The sequence below is a fragment of the Macrosteles quadrilineatus genome, unplaced genomic scaffold, assembly GCF_028750875.1.
Source record: "Macrosteles quadrilineatus isolate MER2022 unplaced genomic scaffold, UCM_ALF_1.0 Scaffold_7__1_contigs__length_78375512, whole genome shotgun sequence".
NCBI classification, from domain to species: Eukaryota; Metazoa; Arthropoda; class Insecta; order Hemiptera; family Cicadellidae; genus Macrosteles; species Macrosteles quadrilineatus.
In genome coordinates, this window is record NW_026542600.1 from 38,504,772 (window position 1) to 38,522,547 (window position 17,776).

The 17,776-nt window shown below is 33.2% G+C and overlaps 2 protein-coding genes across 3 annotated transcripts in view; both read right to left on the reverse strand.

Annotated features, from left to right (window-relative positions):
• Positions 1–253: 253 nt before the first annotated feature.
• On the reverse strand, positions 254–12,555 carry LOC128998927 (putative ammonium transporter 2). Its single transcript, XM_054425284.1, has 10 exons — positions 12,432–12,555; positions 10,165–10,450; positions 8,815–8,972; positions 8,212–8,353; positions 7,450–7,628; positions 6,813–6,944; positions 6,347–6,442; positions 4,684–4,772; positions 4,081–4,261; positions 254–375 (listed from the first exon to the last, which is right to left on the reverse strand). Exons 1-10 carry the CDS (start codon positions 12,553–12,555, stop codon positions 254–256), a joined length of 1,509 nt encoding a protein of 502 aa, XP_054281259.1.
• A 230-nt stretch (positions 12,556–12,785) lies between these two features.
• The window catches only part of LOC128998264 (uncharacterized), a 64,040-nt gene continuing 59,049 nt past the window's right edge, over positions 12,786–17,776 (reverse strand). For both annotated transcript variants that reach the window (XM_054424320.1, XM_054424319.1), the window contains one exon: positions 12,786–16,118. In XM_054424320.1, coding sequence (XP_054280295.1) covers positions 16,008–16,118 — 111 coding nt within the window. In that variant the 3' untranslated portion in view covers positions 12,786–16,007. The remainder of the gene's footprint in view (positions 16,119–17,776) is intronic.

Genomic DNA, 17,776 nt, shown 5'->3' on the forward strand with positions numbered 1-17,776 from the left:
CCAACGCAACCGTCCGCTGCAGTAAAAGTTTAAAACGTCTTTACATTGAACTCTCATATTTCACTCATGAATATGCCTAATTTGCATCTTTGACAAATTTGATGAAAAGTATCTAAGAACCGTATCTCATTCACTGCTTTGGCTCTGTAAGATCACTAAGTATTAAGTAGTCATAATCAGTAAGGTCTAATGAAAAATAAACACATTAGTAAACAATCTTACAGATGTATTATCAGCTATTAGCAGATGTAATTTAGTCAATCCAAGCGTACTGAGGTACATAAGAAAGTTTCTCTTCTACCAAGCTAATTTTGTTTTTAGGAAAGGTTTCTTTGTTGTGTTGCTGTAAGTAGTCCCTAAGAAAAGCTTCATGTCCTATAACAAATAAAACACATGGCACAATAAGTAAATATGTTCAAAGAATGTTGATACAATCAAACTTCTTTCTCTTTGATACATTTTGCCTTTCTTAAGTATGTGTTCTTGATTATAGATGGAATGTACAAGGTCTATTCAACGTTTTATCTAATAATCCAACAACCACATTGAGCTGTACCCTGGCGCCTAGATTGAGGCACCTGTACAGCACGTCAAATGCCCCTGACATGGTGTCAGTTCGTTGTCGGCCGCTAAACGTGAAACTGGGTACATATAGATACTGGGTTTGTCGTGTTTTTGTGCTAAGCAAAATGACGGAATGGGTGGAACAATTAAACATTAAATTTTGCCAAAAACTGGGTGATAAACAAACTCAAACGATTCAGCAAGCCTTTGGAGAAGACGCTATGGGTGTAACACTAGGAGGATGAAACATTAAGGAGAGGGCACGCGAATAGGAATATACGTGTTGCGGTGAAGCAGAACACGAGAGGGGCACGCGGAGCCGTAGAGTGGAAAAAAGCCCCAGCTATAACATGGGAGAGATAGGGAAATAACGCGAAGCGCGCTGTTTCGAATTAAAATTGCCGCTAAACTAAAACACTTGTGTTATTCAGCGATGGCATTCTTAAAGTAAATTAAATTTCCTATCGAATGGTGTAAATCATTTCTATGAAAACTATTATTTATTATTGAAGAACAAAGTAGAATGAATTGTCTTTGACTTTGAACATATGATTACTTTAACAACGATTTTGAAATAAATATGATGTATCTATACAAATAATCAATTTATTCGTGTTCCCTAAGAGTTTCTCGAAATAAAAATAATACATTTACCAATATTTAATCGGAGGATTCAAAACAAGAACCGTATTAACTTTTTTTCATTTTTACAGTTTTTCAACAAGTTTATTAAATTAGATTTTCAATAAGAAATGCAATTTGAATTTTTTGAAATAAATATAAAATTAGCATTCCTAATTGTTTTCTTAAATTTCCAATCCTATTTTATGCTAGTTTTAAGGGTTTTTTGTGCTAGGCAAATAATTTGAAATAGCCGAATTCAAGAAAAAAATCCAAGTGGCGTTCGCTTTTATTACACTCACAGCTGTTCAAATTACATTACGAATATAAAAAGTAAAACATTTTCTTGCCCATTAAATTTTAAATTTTTTAATATCTTATTAAGCCATATTTTGAGGACTTATGTTGAGAAATATCAAATAAACTTTGAGTAAAAAGTGAAACCTTTCAGTTCTCGCATCCTCTGACGCCACAGTGCGTACGTATAATTATTTTATAGTTTTAAAACCTTTTTTATTTATTTATTTATACATGCCAACGGCTCATCTTTTTGATTTCGTTTTATGCAAAAATATGTTCAAATACTTATATTACCTAATGATTTAAGTATTGGATTATAATGGTATAATCAATACTAACACAATATTAGCAGGGCAAAAAATAAACACATTCCTTCAACCGTTATGTTTGATTAAAAACTTATTAATAGGTCATCTTTAAATTTACTATTCGTACGTGAATACATTCGTCCTCTTAGTTAGGTTTCTAATATTGTGATTTTAATTTAAGTTCTTAATTTTGTTCGCATGATGTAGTTAAATAAATCTGTTAAATACATGACTGCTATTTCAGTAACTAAATATCTAATATGACATTATAAAGGTCCTAATTGGTTGGTGTATTTCGTTGCTGGTTTGGTTAAATGTTATTATGTATGTTTCTGAACACAATGCCCCCCTCCCGCCGCGATACGGTGCACGGTCGGCTAGCTGGCTTCAACGAAACTCGAGCGTGTCCTCTCCTTAATGTTCAATCCTCCTAGGTGTAACACAGATAAAAGAGTGTTACAATAGATTCAAAGATGGCGGCACTTCAGTGGACAGTAAAACTCGTTCTGGCAGACCGTCAACAAGTCGAAACAATGAAGTTATCGATCAAGTTTGAGTTTTAGTGATGGAGGATCAACCTATTACCGTTTGTGAACTAGGTATGGAAGTTGGAATCAGTATTTTTTCAGTTCATTCAATTTAGATGGAAACTTGCTGCAAAATTTTTCACTAAGAACTTGACGGATGAACAAAAGGAATTGCAGCTTGAAATTGCTAAAGACATGCTGGAATGCATTCAGATTCAGAATGAACCAAAATTTCTCAAAACAATTATAACTGTATTGTTGGTGTACGGGTATGATCCCGAAACCAAGGCACATTCTTCTCAGCAGAAACATTAAAAAATTAAAAAGCGACGAAATGCAATAGCTTGTCTGAAGTCCATTAAGAAGGAAGAGTTCCAGGCTTGTTTCCAAATGTGTCAGGAGTGCTGGAATAAGGGTACATCCACAATGCACGCTGGTATAAGCAGGAAGTCAGATTCAGATTTTTGGCGCCGATGAGGTGGCCATAATGCAAGCAGGTTGTAAGCTGTACCTGTCTGTGTTGAGACCTATTTAAGGGATATACTGTATACATATTTTCCCGCAACTTTTTGCAGACAACAGGTTTTTTTTATATTTCAGAATGTGCTTAAACACCTTTTATTCCTCTTAAAAATCGAGCACAAGCTCGTCAAAAACTGGGGAAAATATCACAAAACCTTGAATTAGCATGTCCCGCTGAGGTGAATTAATTTATTCCCGTAAGTTAAATTGTTTATTTTGTAAAAATGCAATAGTACAAACAATTTAATTAAATCAGCAGATAAATTTAAGGTAAATTTAAGGGCGCTTATTGCTATTTGCTGGAACGTGTTGAACTTTTGATTGCAATTGGTTGATATCCATGGTTAATGTAATGAAACACTAATACATTCAATACAAAAACAAAAATCAACAGTCCGATATAGGCAGTTGAAACTAGAATGAACAATTCATTCCGGTAAAAATCAGAGTCAGACTACCTGCGCGCAGAAAATCGGCGCGCAGGTGCACGTTTACTAGCATGGGACAATAAGCGCGCCGAGTCTGACTTAATCGGCGCTGACAGTCTGACTTAGAAAACTAGCGTGCATTGTGGACGTACCCTAACTGTGTGAAGCTCCATTCTCCAACGGGAATATTTTGAAGGAGATTATATGTTAAAACAAATTAATCAATAAATAATGCTTTTCCTGAACAAGTTCGGATACTTTTTTAACAGACCTCGTAAATACTATTTCATATGGATTATCTGATGTAGATTAAGGTTACTAGGGAGATTATAATATCCTTATAAAAAAAATATGTCCCTGCCAAATAAACTTTTTATTTATATTATAGTATATTATATCAACAATTGACTATTGAGTTGAATTAAGCCATATATTATTTATTTGTCACTTTTCTTTGGACTCTTCCACCACTCATGCCAGAGGTATATGAAAACAGTGTACAGGTGAAAATTCTACAGGAAGCTTTAGTTAGTAAGGGCACAAAAATCAGCACCCTGATTACATAAGATTTGTGCAATTAATTTTTGCTGCATTTATTTCATACTTCAATTTTTCTTTCCTCCATGGTGGTGAGATTGCTGACTCTCTCCTATACACAAAGAACATTTCTCATGGGAATATTTCAACTATTTACATACACCAATTTTTACAACTATTCTTTTACAATATTTATACATCCACGGTTTTTAGAACTTGAATTAAACTAATTTAGGGTTCGCAAAAAGGTTTGAAGAGTGTCTGAAGTTTTACCAGGGTTGCTTCCTATGATGCAGAGGTCGTTTGTGTCCACAATGTTTGGATGAAGGGAGAGAAGAACCCGGAGTGCGTAGTTGACTCCCGGTTCCTGATGTTTGATCCTGTGAACTGTCAAGTCTGCGCCTAACAGTTCCGCATGGGGCTCCAGACGAATCGGAGTCATCTTATTTATCACCTAGAAGGAAAAGACTATGTAATGGTATCCTTGTAGTTTACAAAGAAAGAACGATTTCCTTGTACACAAGGGCAACTGTAAATTAACGATCCCCTTTCAAGATAGATCAAATCTGACCCCAGTGCCGTGTTCTTTACTTATTCCACTACTATTTTTATTTTAGCCTGGCTCCACCACTATGCAATAAGTTTCATGAGTATCATAATAAGGGTTTGAAGAAAATTTATGGCTCTGCCAAGTCAAAAACAGGTTCTGTGATTATATTATTTCAAAATTTGTGTAAATTTTAAATTTGTGATTCAATATACCAGTACAGCATAGCAACCTAACATTGGGTCTACAACTAACAGGCTTTACTGCCTGTCAAACAGGCAGTAATATTTACCATCACACTTTTGAATTAAAAAGTTGTCTTTGCTTACCCACAGAAGAAGAACTGTTGAGCTGAAACTCCAAGTTATTAGACTAATACAAGTCAGCAGCTGCACCCCCAACAAATACATTCCTCCCCCTGCAACAGTATGGGCAACTTCATATACACAACTCAACAAATTTATTTCATAACTTTTATGCACGTTCTTCAAAGTTCAAAGACATATCTATTTTTAAAACAATTATTTTGTTTCAGTTCTTAATCAAGATTTCAGCACTAGCTAAAGTTGATAATTGCAGCTACTTCACGCTTTGGTCTTTTATTTCTTTTAAAGTTGAAATTTCAGTAAAATCATTGGTTGCGAGAATCTTTCCAGAACAGCCCATTAATGGAATAATACTTTTGGTAATGATTGTTTTTCTATATAGTTTAAATAAATACAAAAAACATAGCTTGTTCATAGGATCTTTGCTATGAGTAATCTGGTAAACATTTGCTTCAGACAAAAATCTTTAGTGTGGACATTTAGGTATGTTTGGTATTAGGTTGTATTTCCAGCCAGGAGAATAGGTCAAGGGTTTGAATCTTGCATAAACTTGTAGTTGTGAAACTTGAGAATTAATCTTTCGCTTCTGTGTGAGGCACAAACTGAATTACGATCAGTATGGGTGAAAATTTACAGGATGGATTCTTTGCTAAATGGAAAATTATATTCAAATTTATATTTCTTAACTTTTTATCCTTCCTTCTTGAGCTTGTGTCCAACAATTTTAATTTTATATGTTACTGTTCAAAGAAGTTCTGAATTTACTCCCAGGGTGCCATATATTTAGAGTTCTGCCTCAAATCTCTCGTTTCTGGATTGACATACGACACAAACTCTCCTTCAGCAGAATGTCTCTTTAGGCAGTACTCGCTAATACCAACACCTTCATTCCCCGAGAGTTCATTGTGAGGTTGGAAAAAGGGTCGTACAATAACTCCTACACAGGTTCAGAGAGCTTTACTTGTTTTTTTTTTATGTGAAGCTAGAATTTTAAGATTATTATTGTTGGTTATTTCTAAGTCATCTTTTATAATAGCACAGAAAATTGGTTACTGCGTAAAGATTTGAGAATAAAGTGTTGAGGAAGATTAATGGACCGACCTTGGAAGATGGAGAATGGGGAATGAAACATAAAAGAGTGTTGAGACAGCTAAATTGAGACAAACTAAAATGAGACTGCTAGATATAGTAGCAGAAGAAAGAAGTAAGAACTGAGATATATTAAGCTGGCCATATATTAAGGATAGATGACAACTCTTTAGTCAAAAAGATTAACAGCACTGAGAGTAGAAGACCAACTGGATGGCCAAAATTGAAACCAGATCAGAAGAGACCTGAGAAATTTGGAAAGAAGGGAAGAAGAGGTGCTAGATCAAGAAACCTGGAGGCAATGTGCTGGCAAGGCAAAGCACCACCTTGGGTGCCAAGAGTCATGGCAGTAAGTGAGTAAGTTATTTTTAAGTATCTTTTTTTGTAACATTTGATAAGATATATTCTGAAAAGCAGTGTTGAACTGAGAATCACTTGTATTTTGTTATTTTGTAAATAAGTGCATACTCAACTGCAGACTAAATTAACAAAAAATGTTCTTGTCAATCATTGATTACAGCAAGGTTAAGGCCATCAGGTGATCAGGTTGGTTAAGGGATTGACAAATCAAGCTTACCTCTTAGTAAACCATTCCTTCCTCGAGTTGTTAGAAGAGGATATGGATCTTTGGCAAACAGGCCGACTGCAAGAATACCCCAGACACCACAGATGCCTGTAAATAAAAATCTGAATTGTATATGAGTTATGAAACAAGTAGTGTTCAAGAAAACATAAGTGATAAAATGCTTGCTATTAATAACATGTGATTTAAAAAAAGTCAAATTTCATTGGCATTCTGTACATAATTTTGTAAATCCAGTCAAAGGAAAACAAACTTTCAGACATATTTAGTGTGTTAGTTAAGTACCTCCCAGGACTCCACAGACCTATACTGACTTGACTTGAGTTTGATTGGAATTCCATTCATAAAGAGTCCTACATAAGGCCTTTTATTTATATATCAGTCAAACTTGAACGGTAACAAGTGTGTTTAAATGATTTTCTGTCAAAATAATTGTTTTTTTTGCCCAAATCTTACTAACCGTGAACAGATGATGCCCCAACCGGATCATCAATACCTATTTTATCAAACAAGGGCATTGTGGCACAGGACAAGATTCCTCCAATGCAGCCAATAAGGATGGCTTCCCAGGCGGTATACAAGAAACATCCTCCTGCAACAGAAGTTAATTATACAAAAAGGCTCTTTAAGTAATATCTAGTACAACAAAACAGCTGACAACTATACCTGACATGTACTGAATCCTGGGAGTCAGCTTTAGAGCTACTCTTGTGCTTTGAGTTTACCAGTGTTTTTGGTGCAGTATCCCTTAAGGTGATATTGGTTGAGCAGTCCAAGGCTTCCCTCCGGGCAGGAGACCACCTTAGATCAGTTTTGAATCCTATCGTCAGGTCTGCTGAGGACTTCACCTGCTGTCCGTGATAGAGGTGGAAGAGGCCTACGTCAGTGGACATCTTGGTTGGAAGTTCACAGGTTTATACTTACTGACCTGAACCTCAAAAAAGAAATTTTGTTACTTTATACCTAATGTGTGTGTTTACTGTAAATTTATTTTAAATCATTTGGATTATTGTGCTTTCGAGTTACAAATAAGAGAATAATCCCTGGAATTCAAGGGGTTGACATTCTGTATAAAACTGTTTTGTGCAATAAACTACCTGTAACAGATACTAGTGCTGCCAGAACACTGTTTATCATATCCATGATTTCAAGGTATCCTTTGTTGGTGTAAGCAGAGTAGAAGAGTCCAACAGTCCCACCCCCGAAGGAGGAAAGCATCGTCATCACTGCAGCCTTTGCAGCATACATCCACTTAGCACCACTCACCCCATAAGTGCTGAAATAAGATTAGATAATGTCTCGACCAGGTATTTGAATCATTTCAAATATCAGCCAAGGAATTCTCAGGCTCAAACATATAATACTGGACACTGGGCTCCATTATACAAACACTTTCCAGTGATCCATAAAGATGGTAGTGGAGATAAGCAATGTAGATGCTGACAATAGTTTATTGGAGAGGATATTATATACATCTAACTAGATTTTAATTATTGCTACAGAAATTTCAAATAGTATATATTGTTTAGTTATAACTGTTGACAAAATTCATGTATTAATGTGTGATATGAATATACTGTATAATTCTTTGATTAATCAGTTAATTGATTGGAAGTCTGCTGCATCTTTGTACACAACAGGTGTCTAACTCCAACGTCAACCAGTTCCTAGCTTCAACAACGTTATCTCTGATCTTATCTAACAAACTAGATTATCTACCATTATAAATTCATAGGACATCTAAGCCTAGGTGCTGTGCCCAGATTTACAACATATTGATGGACGATTGTCATACTTGAAATCCACACTACTGTATAGTGAACAAACCGAATACCAAACAGACCAGATCAGAGAACCACCTGCCAGAATTGAATGCCAACCAGCCCCACCAGAGCACAAAGAGACCCATGGCACAGTTCACTGGAGTTCCAAGAGGTAAAGGTTTGATACCGTTGGTATACCTTCCGAGCCGGGGACCCAGCATCATTGCCGATGCAAACGCTGCAACAATAATACTTGAGCTCCTATATTGACAAAATCACCTCGATCAAATGTGGTAAACATGTTTTTCTACGAAAATATTTGATTAAATACAGCAATGCATAACATGGCTTGGGAATGTTTGGAGGATTGTTGAGGATTGATCAATTATCAAAATTCAATTAAAAATTTAAAATGAACAAAAAAATGTTTTTAATCTAATAATTTCCAAGTAAATGAGCTACATTGAAAATTAGATGGAGGATCAAAAAAACTGAGCCCAAAACATGCCTTGTTTTCTTAAGTGTTGAGTAGCAGTTTTGATCCATGTTGACAGGATCAATGATTGATTTCTGTTTTGTCTTTAAGCAATCAACTTCTTAAGAATTTCAAGTTTTTTCTAACACCCTTTTAGTTATAATTTTGATGTTCCTTGTTTAATAAAGCAATCCCTCCATGCATAAAATGTACTTCAGAGATACCTGAGGTTCCCCCTATGAGATGTACACATCCTGAGCCAGCGATGTCTATTGCTCCAAGGACGTTGAGGAATCCATTATCTCTCCAGACCCATCCTGCAGGCACGCAATATACCACAGTGTTCAGAAAGGAAAACACACAGTAGGCCTTGAAGCTGCATCTGCATTAAAAATAAATTCATGTATATCTCAAAATACCAGTATTATACATAAGGATGAGACATACAGCACAAGGGGCTAGGTTTATAGGATTTCTTTGTGAGGGTAGCAGGCTTACCTGAAAGGGAATGAGTCCAAACTGGCACAAGAGACACAAAACTTTACACTATATACACAGAACATTGGAATATTTCACTGTAACTTACAGAATTTTTAATTAAAGAAGAGATGGTTGGATCTTTATAAAACTCTCTCTTGCGTAGTTGAAAATGTGGTCAGTAGTGAAATATTCTAATGTTCCAATGTTTTGTGTATATAGTGTAAAGTTTTGTGTCTCTTGTGTCAGTTTGGACTCTTTTCCATTCAGGTAAGTCTACTATCCTCACAAAAATCCAGTAATAAACATATAGTTATTGGTATATCGGATTCATATTCTTCCATGACACCACACGGATACAGTGATTTGATTAATTTTCAATACATACCTCTTGGTTGACCTTCCTCCGATGTGTCTTGCACAACACTGCTTTCTTTGGCAGAAAAATATACGAGAACGCTTCAATAGAGAGCTTTGGCCAGGATACGATTTTCCAAGGTTTAGAATCCCTCACCAAAAATATCTAATCTCACCGAGGTTAAAGAGAACTTTATTCATATAAACTCTATAACACTTGGAAGAACAGGGGAGCGGGCTGGTCTAGTGGTAGAGAGGAGAACTTCGATAGCAGGTTCAAATCCCGCCAAATCACCAATAATGGATTTTATCTAAGTTATAATGCCGCAACCACTAGGTCTAGCCTGAAGTAATGTAAAAAACAATTGTGGGCTAATACCTAGCAGCGTCCTAGGACAAAAAAAGTTTGGACAAATAAGCGTAGTTTGTACACTAGGTTGGGATGATGCACACAGCTTTAGCTTGTTACAATAAACTTGAATAATGCTTAACAACTCAGGAGTTGCACAAAGTAACAAATGCAGTTTCAAATTTTTTTACGGTTTGATTATGTATCTGCAACTTACAGACAATTTAAATAAACCCTATACCAAAGATAAATATAAACCAAATCATACTGTCTCTATACTGATATCCAGTCCCCAGGATGTGTATGATTTGTTACTCTCCAGTGATCACTCAAGGTGTCTTGGAAAACCAATTACTAAAACTTTAACTTTACATTAAACATATTCACTAACCTTTCTGCCATTGCACCAGATACTATTGTGGTGGCAGTGGTAGCAAAAGACAGCTGGAAAATGAATGACGTAAATATTGCTCCCATGGCCTCTTCCTCTATGTCTGCATCAGTTGCAAAGTTTCCGATCCCGAGCAAAGCGTTGGAGTGGGGTCCATGTCCAAACTGCAGTCCAAATCCAAACAACCAATAAGTAGCTCCTCCCAAGAAAATGTCAACCACATTCTTCATCATGATGTTTACTTCGTTTTTTGAAGATACACATCCTGACTCCAGAAGCCCAAAACCTGGTAAATTTATGTGCGATGCTTTAATAGACTGTAATATACTAGTGTTGAGTCAAAAATATCTCTTGATATATTTTGTTTCTCCGAAGTTGAATAGAACGTTTGAAGCAGAATGTGAAATATTAAGTTGGATGTCTACTTTTTGAGTGCAATTGTGTCATCTGCACAAGCAACAAAAAAAAACTAGGTTTTTTGGGTTTAAGGATTAAATTTCTTTATAGAATTGCTTAAAGTACCTTTTAGGCTCTGGATTGAGAAACACACCTTTACTTATAGCACAGATTTAACATATTAAAGATATGTAACCCTTGTAGATCAACTGAGAATAATTTTAATTTACATTTTCTGTTTGTTTTTATCTGTTTGTATTATGTTGGTGCATTTTGATGTTTTCTATACAGAGTGTCCGGAAATTTTGGTAAAATATGAAACACAATTTCTCTACTGTTAGTTGTCCAATCAACAAAATCTTTATTATCAGAGTTAATGGGATTAAATTTCACAACCTTTTTGTCTGTTGTAATTTTTTTTTTTAATTTATGTTTTTTAAGATATTTAGCCTTAAAAACAAAAATATCTATAAGTACAACTAGACAGCTTCTACATTGGACAGACTGTGAACTTCGTTAACCACTTCAAAAACCACACATCTCCGTGGAGGAACAACAAACCGGAAAGATCAAATGTCGCACAACACTTTTTACAAAATGGCCATTCAATAGGAAAAATGGAGGATTGTCTATGTATTTTATAGAGTTGTAAAAAAGGAAATGTAATAAATGCTTGGGGAGAATCATATATTTATAAGGGAGAATATAAAAATAGAAATAAGCTAATTAATGTACAAGTAAATTTTGACTACAGTTGTACTTACAGAAATGTATTGGCCGATACTTCCGGCAGCCAATAGGATATAAGTAGGGACGCCATTCAAGATTCTTGTCAATCGCCTATTGGGTCTGATGATGATTGGGGTGTCCAATCAAAATCGATCACCACTTACCATATTTTATGTATATTTACCGTCTTGTGAGTAGGAAGCGTAAATATAGGTTTTAAGTGTTATAAGACGTTTCTTTTATTTACTTTCCGTAAATTTAATAACACGTACAATGCTGATCAAGAAGTTATTTATCTTGTTATTCCACATGCATATACCAAGTTTGAATTTAATACCTAGGTTCGTAAGATTTAATAAATTATAAAATAAAAAATATAAATATAAATAAAAACAGATGGACAACTAAGCACTTTAGGATCAACTTTTTTTCTTATTTTTATCCCTACAATCATGTATTAAAATATTTTACCATAATTTCAGGACACCCTGAATGTTTTTTGTAACTAAACCAATTTAAAACTATATTAAAATAATAAAACCACCTACCAAATAATTAAATATTACTTTTGCTTTTACTCTAGCATTACTGTATAACCAGAAAATGAAGTGTTGGCATTTCCCATATAGGATTTCCATGAGTATTAAAAGAAAGGAATGGGGGAGTCTAAACTGATTATTATAGTGACCATTAAAATGAAAAAAATTTCTCTTCAAATTTGGCCTTTATTTTTCATTGCACAAGTTTGTGCATGCACAATAATTATCCCTTCCAGTTAGATATTGTTTTACAATGTTTACCTCAAAACCTTTTTTTCCTAATGCATTTTCTTAGACTCAACGGCACCAAAATCATTGGCTTGATTTTAATAAAATCAATTGGTTGGTTACAAAATACCATTATCTACAAAAGAAAATGTTGCAGATTAACATTTAAAATGTATTGCAGTCCTTAAAAAAAACTGAAAAATTTTAAGTATTTTAAAATACCATGAAAAGTTACTGAGTATGTTTGGGAAATTTTAATTTATATTTAATACTTTTAATATTTACTAAGACTAATTCCTAAATTTAAAGTTTTTTTCTTGATACATACTTATGATGACTCAAATAAAAATTACTATAAACCTATCAAAAGTTAACCTGTTTGCATGGTGAATATAATGAAAGCCGAAGTCAAGACCCAGTTAGAATCCTCCATAGTTATGAAGAATGTTGAATGATGATGTTTTGTATGATTGCCTGACACATTCATCCTTCCCTCCATTGCAGCCGTGAGTGTAGGGTTACGTGCCCCAGGACTGTAAATGAGGTCAATCTTTTGATCCCAACAATCATTATAAATTCTTTTTGACTTACAATCAACTCTTCAACTTATACTTTATTCAAGGGTCTTTGTATAGGTTAATTTGATGAGATTTTAAATTCTGTAAGAAACTAGAACGTTTTATACTATTTATGAGATGGGTTGGAAGGAATAAAATAAAATTTACCTCGTAGTTTTAAAAATGTTCTGTATTACGTCAACATTTAAATCAACCAGGTATAGTACTTTTTATCCCAAAATAACTCTATATACCTTACTATTACTGTGACAGTGAATTTTAATGTTAAGAATCTATTAAAATTTTAAAATTAGAAATAAGTAGCAACAACACATTTTTTTTCAGTTAGCAACATTAATATTGTTATGTATTTAAAATCTGTTACATACAGTTAATATTCTATTTGACCCTTGATTATAACCACAAAACTATATAATTTCTTATATTGCACAGCAATGTTGAATCACTTAAGTACAACCTTAAATATTAATTTATAAAAAACTAATACAAACCCAAACATTAGTAAATAGAAAACTAAATGCACCATAATCTATCAACATAGATTCAGTAGTAAACAAATTAATTTGAAATGGTTCGAGCAAACAATCATAACTCAACAAAACAATATAGTACACAACAAAGTAAACAAAAATTAAAACATTAAATTCTATGATTGTGATAAAATGTTAACAAAACTAAATGAAAACTTTAGTTAATAGTCAACCCAAGAAAAAATCATGATAATTGATAATTGATGCTTTTAAAGAATTGTTAATAAAATATAACTAAAATGAGAATGGAAACTAAAGTACTATTGCAAAATTCTTAAATGTTGTTTTAACATATCACAAACTTTCACATCACACATATTTTTCAAAACTAAACAAAGATAACAGTTTATAAACATCTTTAAATAAATCACAAAGTTCTATTTGATAAAGACAAATAAAATAAAAATATATTTTTTAAAGCCAAAATAAATTGTTCAATTACAAAAAGCAAACAATAGTTTTCTTTTTCTTTAAAAGCCAGGGCAATTTATATTTAGGATTCTGGCGATAAAAAATTAAGAGAATGAAAAGAACAACATAGTTTATGCTAACTTAATTTCTAATACCTTTTCAAAACATGTAAATATAATTTCAACAAATGTAAAGCTAAATAACAGGCAAGATAGTCTAGCATTTATAATACTATTATCACTCTTCTTATTTTACAATACACAAAAATAAATCAGCTGCATTTGGGAGACCAATGTGACCAGAAAATATAGACATTGCTAGAATCACAGTGGACTGCTTCTACGAATACAAAGTCTCCAGGAACGGTTCAACGGTTGGCTAAATACAAACTAAGCCGTAATAAACTTTATGAACTATGAACAAGAATCCTTCAACACAAACTGTGTGAATAAATTGATGTAAAAGATAAAATAACAAAGAATTAACAATGTACAGTAGGAATGTAAATTGGACATTGCAGTTTGATACAAGGCATTTGGTTATTTACATATTGTCCTGTAGTATGCTCTATATCATCTAATATTATACAACACAGTTAAACATTATAAAAATCTATTCTCATATTTACTTGGTGTGTTATGTACAATGTGAAGGTGTTAGGGTACAATGTGCCCAAGACCAAATTGGTCAAATATATGAGATTCTTACAACAAATTATATCCTTACCCAATTACATCCACCTCTGAATAAAAATGTTTTCAATCTCATTGTTATTTAGCTTTTTTCTAAACATGTACATAAATTTATGAAATTAATAAGAAAAGGACATAAAAAAGTTTTAAAAACCAAAAATAAGTTAGTAAGCTCTTACTAAAAGTAATTAAAATATATATTTGACCTTTTTATTGGAAGGTTCTAAAAAAATGTTTCTTGCTGCAACATGAAAACTGAAACTAAATCAACGTTTTGACTTTAGAACCATTTATTGACTAGGAGTACAATGATGTCTTGAGTCACTAACATGATTGTATACATTGTACAAGACTAAAAGAGTTAGAGTAAACAAAACAAATATTGTTTAAAATAATGTTTTTGTTTACCATTTCTTCACATGGTTAAAAAGTCATTACTATATACTATAATAATAGTTAATACAACAATTGTTAAAGTAAAATTATTAAGTAAAATTAACAGTCAGTTTCATATAAAAAGCTACAATAAAATACTCTGAAATTCAATAATCGTTAGTAACGTTTAACAATAACAACAATTAAATATTTCCAAGTCGAAATGGGCAAAAACTCCCAGGCAAATACACAAGAAAAGATTGTGATGTGCATCATCAATATATTTCATGTATAACTGTGAATTTTTGTCCTGTTTGGATCCCTTTATTTAGATCTGTTTTCTGTTCTCTTACTGAAAGCTTTTTCAGTTGAGCTATTCAAGCCAAATAATAAAATTGCCGTTGTTGGCTCCACACTACAAAAAATACAACAGCTGTTACACATAGGTTGAGTTTCATCAACTATGTATCAATGTAAAAGAATTGGTCCCTAGCTAAAACGCATGAGCAATTTGTGATTTTGAATTTTGTGATCACATTCACATAATTCACAGAACTTATAAGAAAAAAGTACACTTTGCATATCAGAGTGGGCAAAATGGCTAACTACTCTACAAGTATGCAAACAATCATTCAGTGTAAAATGTTTACATTTATGAATGAATGAGTCAAAACGAAGGAGTGTATAAAAAAAACTTAGTAGTACAAGAAAAACAATGGATTTTATACTTTTTAGTAAATTAAACTACTAGGAAATGTGGGATCTATCAAATGTACTTGCTTCACATAAGAGTACTATTTTAAATTTCCTATTGAACAATTCATGTAAGTATTTTATATAATTTTCTTAAAAAAAAGTTTAATAATTTATCATCACTTAGTAGAGTTGAAATCTTAAATAGAGAAGTGAAGAGGTCAAAGTTTGAAATACTTAAAAAATCTATTGGAATGAGCCATGGTCAGTCTTTAATGAGTTCAAGTTAGACTCCAATCATAAATTGTAGTTTTATCCCATTTGGTTTTGTCAATGTTCGTAATTGGATTAATGAAACAGTAAAATTTAGAACGAGGCGTGAAAGTGTTTCAGTAAAACTAATTTAACACCATCAGCATTTTACTAACATTTGTACATTTGTTAAAACTGCAACTAAGTAGAAAGAAATCAGATCCGAAACCTTTGTATGAACACACTCTGTTGCCTGGGTTCTATCTCTTAAGGACCATCTCCATTCCACCAACTAAAATTTAATTTCAGGCACTAAAACAAGGACGCAACTCAAATTTTTTTTCCTGTAAATATTTCTGAGAAACAAAGTTTCCTATTATAATAGAGGTTTAGAGCGAGCGAGAGAAAGGAGGAGGAAGTCTAGACTCGTAGCTCATCGATGCGACAGTTGACACTCATAGCAACCAGCTCCAAATCTTGAAGCTCCAACTCCTTAATGAGGCACAGGACGGCATTCAGGACATTAATGTTCTGAAACGGAAAAATTTTGTCAATTAAATAGTTTACAGTGGAACTTGCAGAATTGAACACCAACGTACCAGTAAAGAATCCAAACAAATCGAAAATTCTAGGGATGGACGAGATTGGATTTTTAGTTCGAGACAAAACAGGATTTCCCTTCTCATACATTACAGGAAATGCACATTCGACATTTTAACCTGATTTTGTAACATTTTTAAATACCTACTGATCTATGATAGATGACTGGTTAAAAACAAAAACTATAATAATAGGCAAGAATATTTAAAATTGTTTATTAAAAAACAACATAAAGAAAAACTATTATTAATATTTTTTATCTTATTAAAAATAACTCTTACGCATGGGAAACATGGTGATATCAGTTAGGTTATAGATCAAATTTAAAACAAGCAAAATGTATCAGTTTAAAACATCAATCTTACTAGTTAAGTATCAAGAAAGAATTTTTCAGTCTTGTATTTTTTTAGAATGATTTTAGAGTGACTTGTTTTGGCTATGTACAGTAGTAAAACATGTCTCACACTGCTTACACTTAACGAAACTTCTCATAATTTGTAATGTTAAAAATTATAAACCAATTAAAGCAATGTTTACATTATTTAAAGAATTGATTAAATAAGAATGCCTTCGCAAAGGAAACACAACATGCGTTCCTCTATTGCAAGTATTTCATTGACTTTCTGCAGGATTTATTAACGGTTTAATTTTTTTTTTCTCGTCTTGAAAAAATATTGATCAAATAATTATAACTTTGTCTCGTATGACAAGATTTAACATTTTCCCAAAATTTCTCAAAATTTCGAGACCTGTCCATCCCTACAAATTCAAATTAGACAAGTTTGATGATAAAGGTGGATGCAAAAGGGAAAGAAACACTTTTTATTGCACAAATATACTAGAATCACTAGTGTTTTTTTCACACAACCCAAATTACAAGTACAGATAGTCACTGTTTGGGGACAAAACAAGCTCATTAGTTGGCAGTCTTGCTTCCATTCCTTTATTATCGGTTAGCTGATATGCATTGTTGTCTGTGTGATTGGGAATTTAATAGTAAATAAGACTTTTTCATAACTCGCAGAATTAAAAGGGAACTCCATATTTCAAGGACCTACACAACGTAATTTTATAGTATATTAGGTTAATTAGTCTGGGAAATAGGTGTTTACTGGACGAGTGTAGCCTAGTAAACACATTTTGGACGTGTGATGTACGATATTTTTCACCATTACTACCCTAACAATAGAACACTATCAAAATCAGTAATATGTTTCCTACCAATTTAATGACTTGACAATCACTACTCATAACTTCTCTGAGAGGTTATGTTTTCTATTGTAATCACTTAATGCCATTATAATATTAGATTAATCTAGAGGTTAAAATACCTTTAATCCGTCAATGTGATCAATGTCACCGATGAGCGGCGACCGGTTTCAGCCCAGCTGTGGGGCCATCATCAGGCGATGAAGGAACATAAATATCACTCCGAAGAGGTCGTCATAAAGTCTATAAATACGTCACGAGAAACAACACATAGATACATTATTTACAAACACACGTGTGGCCACAAAATAACTGCGCGGCGGACGGTACGCGTACATTAAGTTGCTAGTCCAGACTGTCGTCACTGCCGTCTTGTCCAT